The 13,766-nt window shown below is 43.7% G+C and overlaps 1 protein-coding gene across 1 annotated transcript in view; it reads left to right on the top strand.

The window, feature by feature from the left end:
• The window catches only part of Cfap53 (cilia and flagella associated protein 53), a 46,615-nt gene that overhangs the window by 7,072 nt on the left and 25,777 nt on the right, over nt 1-13,766 (top strand). The window contains exons 4-6 of the mRNA XM_027397905.2: nt 8,977-9,280; nt 9,775-9,993; nt 13,540-13,756. Coding sequence (XP_027253706.1) covers nt 8,977-9,280; nt 9,775-9,993; nt 13,540-13,756 — 740 coding nt within the window. The remainder of the gene's footprint in view (nt 1-8,976; nt 9,281-9,774; nt 9,994-13,539; nt 13,757-13,766) is intronic.

Below are 13,766 nucleotides of genomic sequence, written 5' to 3'. Positions count from 1 at the left end.
AGTGCTTTGTAATTCTCTGTGCACAGGAGATGGCTGTGGGGAGGAGGGCTTGACTTCTTTAGGCTGTGGAGTCTCTTTTAAGAGTGACCACTGTCTTAAAGGGACAATCCCACATTCTAGCTGGTATATTAAAAATGGTTTAGGAACGCTAACTTATAGTAAGTTATAGCCTTAGAAGGGTGTACACAGTAATCATATGTTAAATCTCAGTAATCACTTAAAATGCATACATTAAATACATCAGTGTCTCAAAATCCTGCCCTAGTGCTCTGTGCTTGCCTCACAAGGATGGAAGTGCCAAGTGAGGGTTGTTCTCACCTTTGTCCCTGCTGACTACGGTCTGATTATTAGATTATTACCATGGCCATTTCTGATCTCCCGGACTTGTGATCCACTTCCAGTCACAGACTACAGAGACCCTTCTTTTTCAGATCTCTGCTCTTCCCTTTAGTCATCTGACCCCGCGGTTGTCTCTATGTCCCTTCTTTTGCCTTTCCATCTTAAGACATCCTGAATCTGTACCGATTTCATGGAACATTTTGAAGGTAGTACCCCCTCCTCTGAAATGAGCTATTGTGTTACATCATCAAGAGTGTGGCAGCTACTTTTAACTTCATAAACCACGACACATTCCTTACTTTTAAAAGAAAGGTGTGTGTGTGTCTGTGTGATTCTGTGTGTGTGTCTCCTAGGTAGCTTCCGCTATCAACCTGACACAGCCTAGAGATTCCTTTTTTATTTTATTTTGTGTTTTTTTTTTTCATTAGTTCAAATTAGGAACAAGCTTGCTTCACATGTCAATCCCTTCTCCCTCCCCTCCCCCCAACTCCCCACCAGCTCCCCAGCCCCCTACCCCCTCTGTGCCCCAGGGAGGGTAGGGCCCTCCAAGGGGGCTCCCCAAAGTCCACCACATCATCCTGGGCGGGGCCTAGGCCCTCCCCCATGTGTCCAGGATGGTTTCTTCTAGTTCCATCCATTTGCCTGAGAATTTCAAGATTCCATTGCTTTTTTCTGCAGAGTAGTACTCCATTGTGTAAATGTACCACATTTTCTCTACCCATTCTTCAGTTGAGGGGCATCTAGGTTGCTTCCAGGTTCTGGCTATTACAAACAATGCTGCTATGAACATGGTTGAACATATGTCCTTGTTGTATGAACCTGTATTATTTGGGTATATGCCCAAGAGAGGAGTTGCTGGATCTTGAGGTAGACTGATTCCCATTTTCCTGAGCAACCACCATACTGATTTCCAAAGTGGTCTTACAAGTTTGCACTCCCACCAGCAATGGAGGAATGTTCCCTTTTCTCCACATCCTCTCCAGCATAGATTATCATTGGTGTTTTTGATTTTAGGCATTCTGACAAGTGTAAGATGGTATCTCAGAGTTTTGAGTTGCATTTCTCTAATGGCTAAGGATTTTGAGCACTTCTTAAATGTCTTTCAGCCATTTTAGATTCCTCTGTTGAGAATTCTCTATTCTGCACCCTACTTTTTAATGTCATTGATTGGTGTTTTGGTGGCTAGCTTCTTGAGTTCATTGTATATTTTGGAAATCAGCCTGCTGTCAGATGTGGGGTTGGTGAAGATCTTTTCCCATTCTGTGGGCTGCTGTTTTGTCTTATTGACTGTGTCCTTTGCCTTACAGAAGCTTCTCAGTTTCAGGAGGTCCTATTTATTAATTGTAGATCTCAATGTCTGTGCTACTGATATTATGTTCAGGAAGTGGTCTCATGTACCAATTAATTCAAGGGTATCTCCCACTTTCTTTTCTAGAAGATTCAGTGTGGCTGGATTTATGTTGAGATCTTTGATCCATTTGCACTTAAGTTTTGTGCATGGTGACAGATAAGGATCTATCTGCAATCCTCTGCATGTCCGAATCCAGTTGTGCCAGCACCATTTGTTGAAGATGCTATCTTTTCCCATTGTATAGATAGATTTAGCTAGTTTGTCAAAAATCAGGTGTTCATAGGTGTGTGGGTTAATATCGTGGTTTTCAATTCGATTTCTTTGGTCTGTCTATTTTTGTGCCAATACCAAGCTGTTTTCAGGACTATACTTCTGTCATAGAGCTTGAAGTCAGGGATGGTGATGCCTCCAGAAGTTCCTTTATTGTACAGGGTTGTTTTGGCTATCCTGGGTCTTTTGTTTTTCCATATAAAGTTGAGTATTGTTTTTTTCAAGGTCTGTGAAGAACTGTGTTGAGATTTTGATGGCGATTGCATTGACTCTATAGATTGCTTTTGGCAAGATTGCCATTTTTACTATGTTGATTCTACCTATCTAAGAGCATGGGATCTTTCCATCTGGTATCTTCTTTAATTTCTTTCTTTAAAGACTCAAAGTTCTTATTATACAGGTCTTTTACTTTTTTGGTTAGCATTACCCCAAGATATTTTGTTTGTGGATATTGTGAAGGGTGATGTTTCTCTGATTTCTTTCTCATTGTGTTTATCATGTGTATATAATAGGACTATTGGTTTTTAGAGTTAATTTTATATCCTGCTACTTTGCTGAAGGTGTTTATCAGCTGTAGGAGTTCCCTGGTAGAGTTTTTTGGGTCACTTTTATAGACTATCATATCTTCTGCAAATTGTGGAAGTTTGACTTCTTCCTTTCCAATTTGTATCCCCTTGATCTCCTTTTCTTGTCTTATTGCTATACCTAGAACTTCAAGTACAATATTGAAGAGATATGGAGAGAGTGGACAGCCTCGTCTTGTTCCTGATTTTGGAGGAATTGCTTTGAGTTTCTCTCCATTTAGTTTGACAGCCTAGAGATTTCTAAGAGAAGCCTCAATTGGGGGATGGCCAGATCAGATTGCCCCATGGTCATGTCTGTGAGGAATTGTTTGAATGATGACTGAGAGATCCTAGCCCACTGTGGGTGGTGTGATCCCTAGGCAAGCGGCCTGGCCTGTATAAGGAAGCTAGCAGAGCTGTGGAAGGGGACATATCACAAGGTAGGCAAATAATTACAGGCAACAAAAGAATGAGAGTGGGAGAATTAGTCTCCCAGGGATGAACTTCATGGTTAGTTTTACAGTGCCGAGTGGTCAGCCCTGAAATAACATACATAAAAGCAACACTGGACAGACTCAGCAGATTTTATTTATATATTTATGCACTTATATATCTGTGGCTGCCTGCACCACAACTAAGTCCGAGTATCCGGTGAAAGCCTGGAGATTTGGATGAACGACAAGACGCCTGGTTGATTTTCTGAGAGAATGTCTCCCACCTTTATTGTGGAGCAGCCTTATATACAAACTTACCAAACTCCAGGTGAAGGGTTCACAACAGGATATTGATGCTAGTGGAGTGAAGTCAGGAAAACAGGAGGAAACTGTGGTTATGCTGGAAAACAACTCTTAGAGAACCTGTTGGGGCTGAGTCCCAACATCTCCCCCTTCTATATATATAACAAAACAGTTATCAAGTAAGAACTGTAAGATTTCAACCATTCTATCTTAGTGCATTACTATAACTATCTATCTTCAACTCCATCAAAGACCATGGAAGGACAATATATAAACTCTAGAACTGACAGAGACATCTTGCTTCCTAGACAGTCACCCAAAGTTACCTGGTAATATTGGGGCATCCATATTTAACCTGCAGGCCACAATGTATCTGGCAGACTTGTCAGCAAAGCAGGAAATTCTAAACTGTCCTCCTGCAGTGGCAGTTTGTCTATTACCTTTTTACTGTGTCCTGTAGAATGTCTGGCAGACTTCTCCATGAAGCAGGAACAGGAAAGACTGTCCATCTTGTTTTAGCAGTCAGTTCCTGTGGGTCCTGCATATCCAGTTTATAAAGCAACAGTTAAACAGTTTAGGCAAAAGCAGCTCTTGCCCAAATGGCTAGTCTTGCCATGTCAAAGGCAAACTCTATAACGAGTTTCTTGGATGCCCATCTTCCTCTCAGATATAATTGGTGTTCCAGGAGCAGTTGTGTCTCACTATCAAGAAAAACCCTAAACCATTTAAATGCCATATATTCTGTAGGTCTTTGAAGGGTTTGAAGAATATCTATATATCTAGAAAACCTAACTAGTATCAACAAATGAAGATCAATTTCAATACAAAGTATCAACAAATGAGGATCTATTCCAATACAAAATATCATTTTTATATCATATTCTTCCTTTTTCTTTTAAAAAGTGATTGACTGGCCAGGCGTTGGTGGCACACGCCTTTAATCCCAGCACTCGGGAGGCAGAGGCAGGCAGATCTCTGTGAGTTCGAGACCAGCCTGCCTGGTCTACAAGAGCTAGTTCCAGGACAGCCTCCAAAGCCACAGAGAAACCGTGTCTCAAAAAACCAAATAAATAAATAAATAAATAAATAAATAAATAAATAAATAAATAAAAATAAAAAAGTGATTGACAGTGATCACTACCATTTCTAACCAATCAAATTTAAATGAAAACAAATATTCAGATCACCTGGGCCTCTGCTTCAGGGGGTCATGCCCCATCAAACCACACTAGTCTGTAAGAAATCCACAGCCCTTCACCCTCCGTGAAAACAAAAGCAGAAATTCCCCTCCCAAGTAACCTGTACTCTAACAACTGTTGCTCCTTCGCCAGCAATTAAATGATTTAAAGACAACACAATAGCATTCTTTTGTTAACAGTCACACATTTACGATCACACTTCATAAACACATGTGTGGCCACACCATACATACAGAACATACACGTACATCATTTGAACAAAACTCACAAAGGAGAGGAGGTATGGGGAGGGATGGCCACCCTTACCATGGCTTGGCATCTTTGGAGGGTCTTGAGGACTGCCGCATCTTTGTCCATTCCTGTATGGTCTTTTGTAAGCCTGGGTCTTTTCTTTATCTGCCTGGACATATTCTACTTTCTCATCCGATGTGAAAGATAATGTGGATGGCTTGTTGTGAGGGCTTGGGGAGACTGGCTGGAAGTTCAGGGCTATGTAATTCACATTGCCAGTACTCATTTTTTGGAGCCAGGTTGTTGGTACCGCTGGGTACAGGGGATGAAGACATTGGGTTCTGCATAGGGACATAGTTCTCCTCACTGTCTCCAGAGTCTGTGTTGGAGATGGAATGGCATTACTGGGAGGAGCTGGAGTTAATGGTGTGGTTGACCAAGGACCAAGACTTGGTGACAGGTGACTTGAAAGGGAGCTCATTGGTGATAGCATTGTTTCTCAGGTCAAGGGGTGCTGGCTTTGCTTTTCGGCCAAAGGCTTGAGGTTGTGATTGACTGGGAGTGGCTAGATCTCGCTTCCTCAGCTGGAGCCTCTATGGAATAGGAAGGGCTGTGAATGGGTAGCCTTTTGGGTCAAAGTGATGGGGCACTGTGCTCATGGGGATGTAAGAACCTGGGTTTACGGGCACATAGTTGTCATCAGAGCTGGCACTGTCTGATTGACCCAATTGTCTGAAATGACTAATTGTCTGATAGTCATTTCTGGGGAGTTAGCAGACCAGCAGGTGGTTTCACTGCCTCATGTAGGTCTTTGTTGAGGGCTGCCCCACCGAGGTGTCTTGGGGTGGCTTGGGGGAGCTATGGCTGAGTCTACTAGGATGTCTCCAAATTCCCTACACAGGGTGTTGATAGGTGCTTTGCAGGTGTACACATCCTCACTATCTGCCTCAAACCCTGTGAGGCTGCCTTTGGTGTGGCTGTGTGAAGCCAGGCTATGGGGGAGGTCAAAAGCATGGTCTTTGAATTGTCAGCTTGGCTTGGGAAGGCTATAGAAGCCATGGACTTGATCACTGACTCTGTTGATGCAGTGTTTATTGCCCATGGCAAGTTTTTGTGTGGCTGTATCACTCTCCTGTTAGGTGCCCTAAGAGAAGCTGTCACTCCTCGCATTTTCTGTCCTTTGGCTTATGCATTGGTGCAAGTGTTGATACCCCTGAGGTGCACTGGTGGACAAGGAGGCCGGATGTGGCTTGACATGGGGGGTCTGGCTAGAGAGAAAGGGCTGACTAAAGCTGCTGAACTCAGCTTGAGAAGCATGGAGACTATGACTGACTGAAGAAAGGTTTCTCAGGGAGTCTGTGCTCCCTTTAGTCTGACTGAAGCTGCAGATCTGTCAGATGCTCTGGACCCATCTATTCATGTCAGCCTCTGTCTCATCCACCAGGTAGAAGGTATGCTCATTGGTCTTGATATCAAACATAAAACTCTTGGAGCTCTTTTTTGCTGAAGGTCAGGCCTACATCCACCTGCTTACAGAAGTTTAGGTTGATGATCTGCAGGGGTTTCTTGGAGTGTTCATTCTTGTAGTATTCCAGAACATCTAGGTCACCACTCATCTGACTGATCCACAGGATAAACCAGCGTTTCTTCCAGGCATAGTGCTCCAACCTTTTCTTTGGAGGTGATTTCCCCAGCCAGCCAGTGCACACCACATCATTGCTGGCTGACTGGAGCCCACAGCGGGCTCGAGTGGACAAAGGCACAGCCTGCTGGGTCAGCTGGCTGCTGGTGCTCAACTCATGGGGGAGGATTCCTCGGAGGAAGATCCGAGGAATAATTTTTAATAATTTTTAATAATTTTAAAAATAATAATTTTTAATAATTAAGAAAATAATAATTTTCTTAGCATTATTACTTAATCCAAAGTTAAAATTAAATCTTACCAGTACCTTGTCTCTTTAAACTTTCTCTGTGTGATTGACTGTGATCTCTATTCCAATCCAACTCTCTTAGGAGTTGAGGCACCCCTTTTCCAGTGCCTTTACAATCCAACTCTCTTAGGAGTTGAGGCACCCCTTTTCCAGTACCATTTCCAATCCAACTCTCTTAGGAGTTGAAGCACACCTTCTCCAGTGCCTTTACAATCCAACTCTCTTAGGGGTTAAAGTACCCATTTTCTAGTACCTTTGCCAACCCAACTCTCTCAGGAGTTGAGGTACCTATTTTCTAGTACCTTTTGCAGTCCACTCTCACAACTCCTTACTTGCTGGCCAGCCTTCTGAGGGCGATCTCTCAGGGTCCCATTTCTTTCCCAATCTCCTGTGGTTATGCTGGAAAACACTCTTAGAGACCCAATGGGGGCTGGGTCCCAACATATTTCCCCAGCCTTAATGCAAAGATACTTGGAAAAGTCCCAATGATTTCTGTTTCTTCCTAGGACTATAGCTTTTAGAGGAAGAATCTATTTATAACTAATTTATTATTCTGTGGTTATATTTTCACTGCCTCTTATACTTCTTAATGTACATTAAGGACATTGCTGTCATGGGGTTAAGAGCTGTGTACTGGGGGGCAGGGGCAGGGGGCTCGTGGGGGTATTGATATGCGAAATAATTTTGTAAAAATTAAATTAAAAAATATTAAAAAAAGAGCTGTGTACTGCTTTTGCAGAAGCTCCATGTTCTGTTTGAGCACACAGATCTGGCCGCTCACAACCATCTTACTGTAAGTTCAGCTTTAGGGGATCTGATGGCCTCTTCTGGACTCTGTTGGCATCTGTACTCACAGATCCGCATATAGACAGAAACTTATATATACACATAACTTAAAAAACATATTAAAAGCAAATCTTTAGGAAATTGCTATCATATTTCTCAGGTTAGTTTCTTTATTTTGCTTTTTTTTTCATTTCAAGTTCTTCTAAGTAGCAATTATCACACAAATGATTATCAGTTTCATATGTCTTTTAATTTTAAGATTTTAATCCTCAGAAGGGATCTGAAATTTTATTTTTTTCCTGTAAGTGTTTAAAACATAGCCATTAGCCTTTTAAAATTCATTTAATAAATATAGTATTATTTTGTATTTATGAGCATTTTTCCTGCATGACTATAAATAAATATACCATGTGTGCCTCATGCCCAAGAAGACCTTAGAACTGGAGTTACATACAGCTGTGAGCTGCCATGTAGGTGCTGGAATCAACCTAGGGTCCTCTGCAAGAGCAACCAGTGCTTTAACTGCTGAGCCATCCCTCCAGCCCAAATGCATTCATTTTTGAAATAAGGTCTAATTTAGTAATCTAGGCTAGCTTAAAACTCAAGGTGTAGCCCAGGCTGGCCTTGAATTCAAGATTTTTCTACCTCAGCCTCCCAAGTGGTAGGACTACCACCCGACCTGGCTTCAGTAAATATTTTCAGGACTTATGTCAGACTCTTTGATAGAATACTATGTTGGTTGACATGAGGAAAATGAATGTCAGTTAGGTTCTTAAGTCACCGAGCATGAGTAAGCAAAGGAATGCCTCTTGTTAAGCTGCGTTCAGGACTAGATGGTCTCTCAGTAAGTTCTCATTTATCTGGCAGAATACAAAGGGAATACAAGCATTCATTTTCACTGCACTTGCAAAGCAGGATGAGAAAGCAGCAAAATCAGATGGAGGTGTGGTCCAGAGAACCATGGAATCTCTATCACTGACAACAGTTCTATAGACTCCTCATTAACAATACACACTGCCCTAATCCTCCTGCTAGAGTAATTGTTCTCAACCCTTGGGTCTCGACCTTTCTGGGAGTCAAACAACACTTTTACAGGGGTCGCATATGAGATATCCTGCCTATCAGATACTTACATTATTATTTCTTTTTTTAAAGTTTTTGGTTTTTTGAGACAGGATTTGTCTGTATTTCTTTAGAGCCTGTCCTGGAACTTGCTCTGTAGATCAGGTTGGCCTTGAACTCACAGAGATCTGCCTGCCTCTGCCTCCCGAGTGCTGGAACTAGAGACATGCACACTACACCTGGCTAGATAAGGTAAATTTTTGATCCAGAATCACAGAGAAAATGGCAGAGCAAGGATTCAAGCCGATTCTTCCTGATGACAGTGCCTGTATCTTAGCAGTGTCCTCCTGGACCTCCCTCCCTGTGGCTTCCTACATTTCCTCTGTCCAGATGGTGTGGATCTGGGTTGTTTTGGTTTTCCGTTCTCCTGTGCCTTACTGTGTAGATATATGCCTAAAAACAGCACTGCTTCACGAAATGCTGGCATCTTTTCAATTTCCCTTCCAGGGAGCGCTGTGAGGAGCTTCGCAGTAAACTGGTTAACATCCACGAGAAAAAGGTGGTCAAGGAGCGGAAAGAGCAGATAGCATTCAACAAGGAGCTGCAGAGGCAGAAGCTGGTGGAAGAGCAGATGTATGCCAGGCTTTGGGAGGAAGATAGACTAGCCAAGGAAAAGCGAGAAGCTCAAGAAGAGAGGAGACAGAAACAGCTAGTGGAAAATACACGCCTAGGGCTGGATGCTCAAGTAACCAGCCTCCAGGCACAAAGGCAGGCTGCACAGCAGAAGAAGGAAGAGGAGGGCCGCCTCCTGGTGAGCACCCTTTCAGGTGCCCCCATGTAGCGATGGGCTCCATGGGTGTAGCAGTTTTCGGTTGGTTAATACAGTTTTTCGGCTTGGAGTTTGGGGCTGGTCCATTAATCACATTTCCACTTGGAAGTTTCATTGCTTCTTAATAATGTACTCATCTAGATGTACAGGTGTGCATAGAGGCATAAGCCTGGAAGAATGTGGGCTGGCATGTTGACTGTAGTGGTCAGTGATGTGTACTGGGGTCAAAGATCATTCATACCTACTTTCTTGGTCATTTTTGGACACTTATCACTTACTTTACAATCACACATACAGCAGTTTCTACAAAGCTTTATTGCTGACTCAGCTATGTTAAAAAGCAAGCTCCATTTCTACAGCCCCTCTAAATACAGCCATGTGCACGTTTCCAAGAAACTCCTTAGGCTCACCAGCATAGAGCAAATTCATTAACTTAGTTGTTTTCCCTAACGATCATCTTCATTATTCCTCCTTAGGAGCAGAACAGAGCACAGATTAAACTAGAGGACGAAAAAGAGAAGCTCTGGAAGCAGAAGACAAAGCAGGAAACTAGGAACAATTTGCAGAAAGCCTTGCAAGCAAAGATAGAGACTATGCAACAGGAGCACAGAGAGGATCAGGACTTGAACAAGAAACTCGTGGGAAGGGCCCTTCAAGACTTGCAAGAGGAGGCAGATAAGAAGAAGCAGAAGAGAGTAAGACATTTATTTAGTGCCTACTGAATGCTGGTCAGGATTGGCTGCTGAGTTGCCAGGCTTACAGTTGTTACTTTCTGTGTGCTTTTATGGTGCAAGGCCCTGAGCTCAGTGTCCCGCACCAGGGAGGAAGGGAAGGCAGGAGGAAGAGAGTGAGAAAGGGAAGGAGGGAGGAAGAGAGGGAAGACTATAAAAGATCACTTTAGTCCTTCCAGCACTGCAGGAGCACTCCAGTTTCTCCACACTCTCTTCAGTATTTGATATTGTCACTCATTTTGCTTTATTATGGCACATGTTCACTAACATCTCATATAACTTTAGTTTGCATTTCCCTAAAGGTTAATGCTGTTGTACAGTGTTTTGTGTTATTTGCCCTCTCTATAGTCTCTTAGGTGCAAGGTCTCCTTATGGATTACTTGGGTCATTCCTGTTGAGGTTCCAGTCAACCCATTGTAGGGTAGCAGTATTCCCATTGACAGTGTGCTGGTAACTGCTTTAGGAGACTCTTTGAGAAAGTGTTTTGTCTCGCGCTAACCGTCTCGCCAGCAAAAACGACTCGGGACCACTCCTCAAGATCCTTCTGCAGTAAAACTTTAATGCGTCTTGAGAGGGAGAGCATAAGCTTACAGAGAGGAGACCCCGAACTCCCAAGAACCCATCCCTTATATAGGCTGGCAACCGCCGCCTCGGACGTGTTACCCCTTGACTCGCTGTAGCTCATCGGACCATATGACGCCACAGAAGAGGCAGAGACCAAGGGATGGAAAGTTACCCAGCGCCTGCGCACTAACTTGTTTACATTCGGTGCCTGCCTGATGCAGGCGCCATCTTGTAATGGAGAATGCAGGGACGGCTCCCTACATCTCCCCCTTTTTTATTAATTAATGATAAGGCTTCATATTTTTACAAGCAAATAGGTCACCCATATGTTGAGGGATAGAGGCAGAGGTTGTACCTTCCCAATCAAACATTAAGACTGTGTACGAGAGTCGCCATTAGGCTGTTAGCTTGACCCGAAGCACTCTCGACCTGTCCTCTGCCGTTTTTCTGGGAAAGGGAGACTAGGGCAGGCAACCCTTATGCAGGACAACATGCCTCCCAGAGAAGCCTGTATACTGGGCAACTCTCTGTGCGATGCCTTGCTCGACATCCCTCATGGGCTGCTCAAGCCAGACACTCTACCCTGTGCAATGAGCGTAGGCGCCGGGTGTGCAAGAGCTGTCTGGCCGGCAGCCTATTGCTTAAGCATAGTTAGCCAAATATCAGTGGAAGCCCCTTGTTCCAAAGCTACAAGCGCTTGGGTGATAACCACCTTGTCTCTCTTAGTTTGAGCCCTGAGCCTACAGACCAGCCAGAGAAGCAACACCAATCTGCAGCAAACGGCTGCACCAAACAATCCCACCCCCACCCATTCCTTAAAATAGGAGACAGCTGAAGCGATCCATGATGACAATCCCTCCGTCAAGGACAGGTCAAGGTGCATGGAGTTAATCTGGATAATAGCGGCTCTCAACTCCCCAAGCGTTTGCTCAAATTCGGAGGTCCAATTCTGCAACATGAACTGGGAAAAGCTTTTAGACAAATTAGCTGCTTTGGTGAAATTCTCATATTGGATGGAGGTAGCATATAGGCCAGGGAGCTTCTGCTCACAGCCTAGTTGGGCCATCTGCCATAATATGTCCAATTGTTCCACATCTAAAGTAAGTTTTTTTTTTTTCTTCTGCCCTCAAAGACGGGAAAAGCGAGGCGCAGCTTTCTTTTTACCTTTTCTGGAAGAAAGGAATAAGACTTCAGGCGCGTCTCATAGGGAGGGGGCACTGAAGGAGCAACCTGTGAGAGGGCTGTTTGAAGCTGCCGTCTTCGAGGTTTTTTGCTACTTTGTATATGGTCATCCAGATGGTATCTTTCTTTCTCATATTTAGCAGCCTTCTCACCTAGCTCAGCTTGTAAGACTTCATCTCCTGAGCTTTCAGAGTCATCAGAGCTATCAAGATTTAAGGCTTCAAGCTCATGTACAGGATCTGACAAATAGACTCCCTTGTCATTAGACACACTGGGAGGTCCTTTTTCCTTTTTTATTGGCTTTTCTTTTCTTACATACCCTCCCTTGTCATTAGACACACTGGGAGGTCCTTTTTCCTTTTTTGGGACCGTGCGCGCCCAACCTCTCACTATGTTCGGTTTCTGACATGTTATTCTGGACTTCTTCAAGATTGCTACAACAGCGAAAAAGATCAACAATCCCAAGCCAAAGTCCAGAAAAGACATACCTCTCCGAATCGTACCTCCCTACAGTTCTGAATCCTCCTTGTAACCAAGGGGTCTCCGATGGTGCTGACACGGCACACTCCTCAGGATCCTTCTGCAGTAAAGCTTTAATGCATCTTGAGAGGAAGAGCATAAGCTTACAGAGAGGAGACCCCGAACTCCCAAGAACCCATCCCTTATATAGGCTGGCAACCGCCGCCTCGGACGTGTTACCCCTTGACTCGCTGTAGCTCATCGGACCATATGACGCCACAGAAGAGGCAGAGACCAAGGGATGGAAAGTTACCCAGCGCCTGCGCACTAACTTGTTTACATTCGGTGCCTGCCTGATGCAGGCGCCATCTTGTAATGGAGAATGCAGGGATGGCTCCCTACAGTGTTTGAACCAGCTTACTCAAAAATGTGTTGTCAAACATTTCAAACAGACACTAAGAATGGCCTAAGCCTTCCCAGCACCCCCACCCTGTGTGTCCTTAATATGCTTTAGCAAATTTCAACTAAAGTCAATTCTTGTCTTGTCTATGCCTACAAGCACTCCTGAGTCCTTTGAAGTAAATGCTGTATCAGTGAATGCTTAAGTATATAGCACCACAGATTAGGATGGCACCTTTGAAAAGACGGCTTTTTAGGCTGCCCTTGGGGTTGACAAAATGGCTCGTCAGGTAAAGGGGTCTACTATCAAGCCTGTTGATTTGAGTTATTTCCCCAAGTAGAAATACAGAACCTGTTACTGAATATTTCCCTTTGACACCGCCCCCCCCAACACACATGAATGTGCATGTACACACACATATACCATGGCACATGTGTTTCCACCCACACACATTACACACTCACATACCAAATAAATAAATTACCATGTGTGGTAGTTTGAATGTAATTTGCCCCATAATCTCATAAGGAGTGACTTTGTTGGAGTTGGTACGGCCTTGTTAGAGGAACTGTGTCACTGGCGGGGGGGGGGGGGGCTTTGAGGTTTCCTAGGCTTAGGATACTGCCTAGTGTGTTAGTTTTTTTTCCTGTTGTTTGCAAGATGTAGGGCTCTTAGCTACAGCTACAGTACCACATCTGCCTGCATGCTGCCATGTCCCACCATGATGCTAATGGACTGAACCTCTAAAACTGTAAGCCACCACCTCAATTAAATGTTTTCTTTATAAGAGTAGTCATGACATCTCTTCACAGCAGTAAAAACCCTAAGACAGCATGTATTAAAAAAAATAAACTTGCTCTTACTGATGTGTTCTAGTAACATGAGTTAAATTTTATGCCGTGTAGGAAGAGATGGAAAGAGAGCAAAAGATATACAACAACTATCTAATGCAGCGACGAATGGAAGAAAAAGCCCAGGAGAAAGAACTAGACAGAATACTAGAAGACATAAAGGCAAAGAAGTTGGCTGAGAAGGATCGAGAGCTGGCGCTTGAAAAGGAAGCAAGGAAGCAACTCGTGAACGAAGTCATGTGTACAAGAAAACTCCAAGTTCAAGAAAAGAGTAAGGAACT

The sequence above is a fragment of the Cricetulus griseus genome, chromosome 2 (genome assembly GCF_003668045.3).
Source record: "Cricetulus griseus strain 17A/GY chromosome 2, alternate assembly CriGri-PICRH-1.0, whole genome shotgun sequence".
Taxonomy (NCBI): domain Eukaryota; kingdom Metazoa; phylum Chordata; class Mammalia; order Rodentia; family Cricetidae; genus Cricetulus; species Cricetulus griseus.
This window is presented reverse-complemented; position numbering and strand designations above follow the sequence as displayed.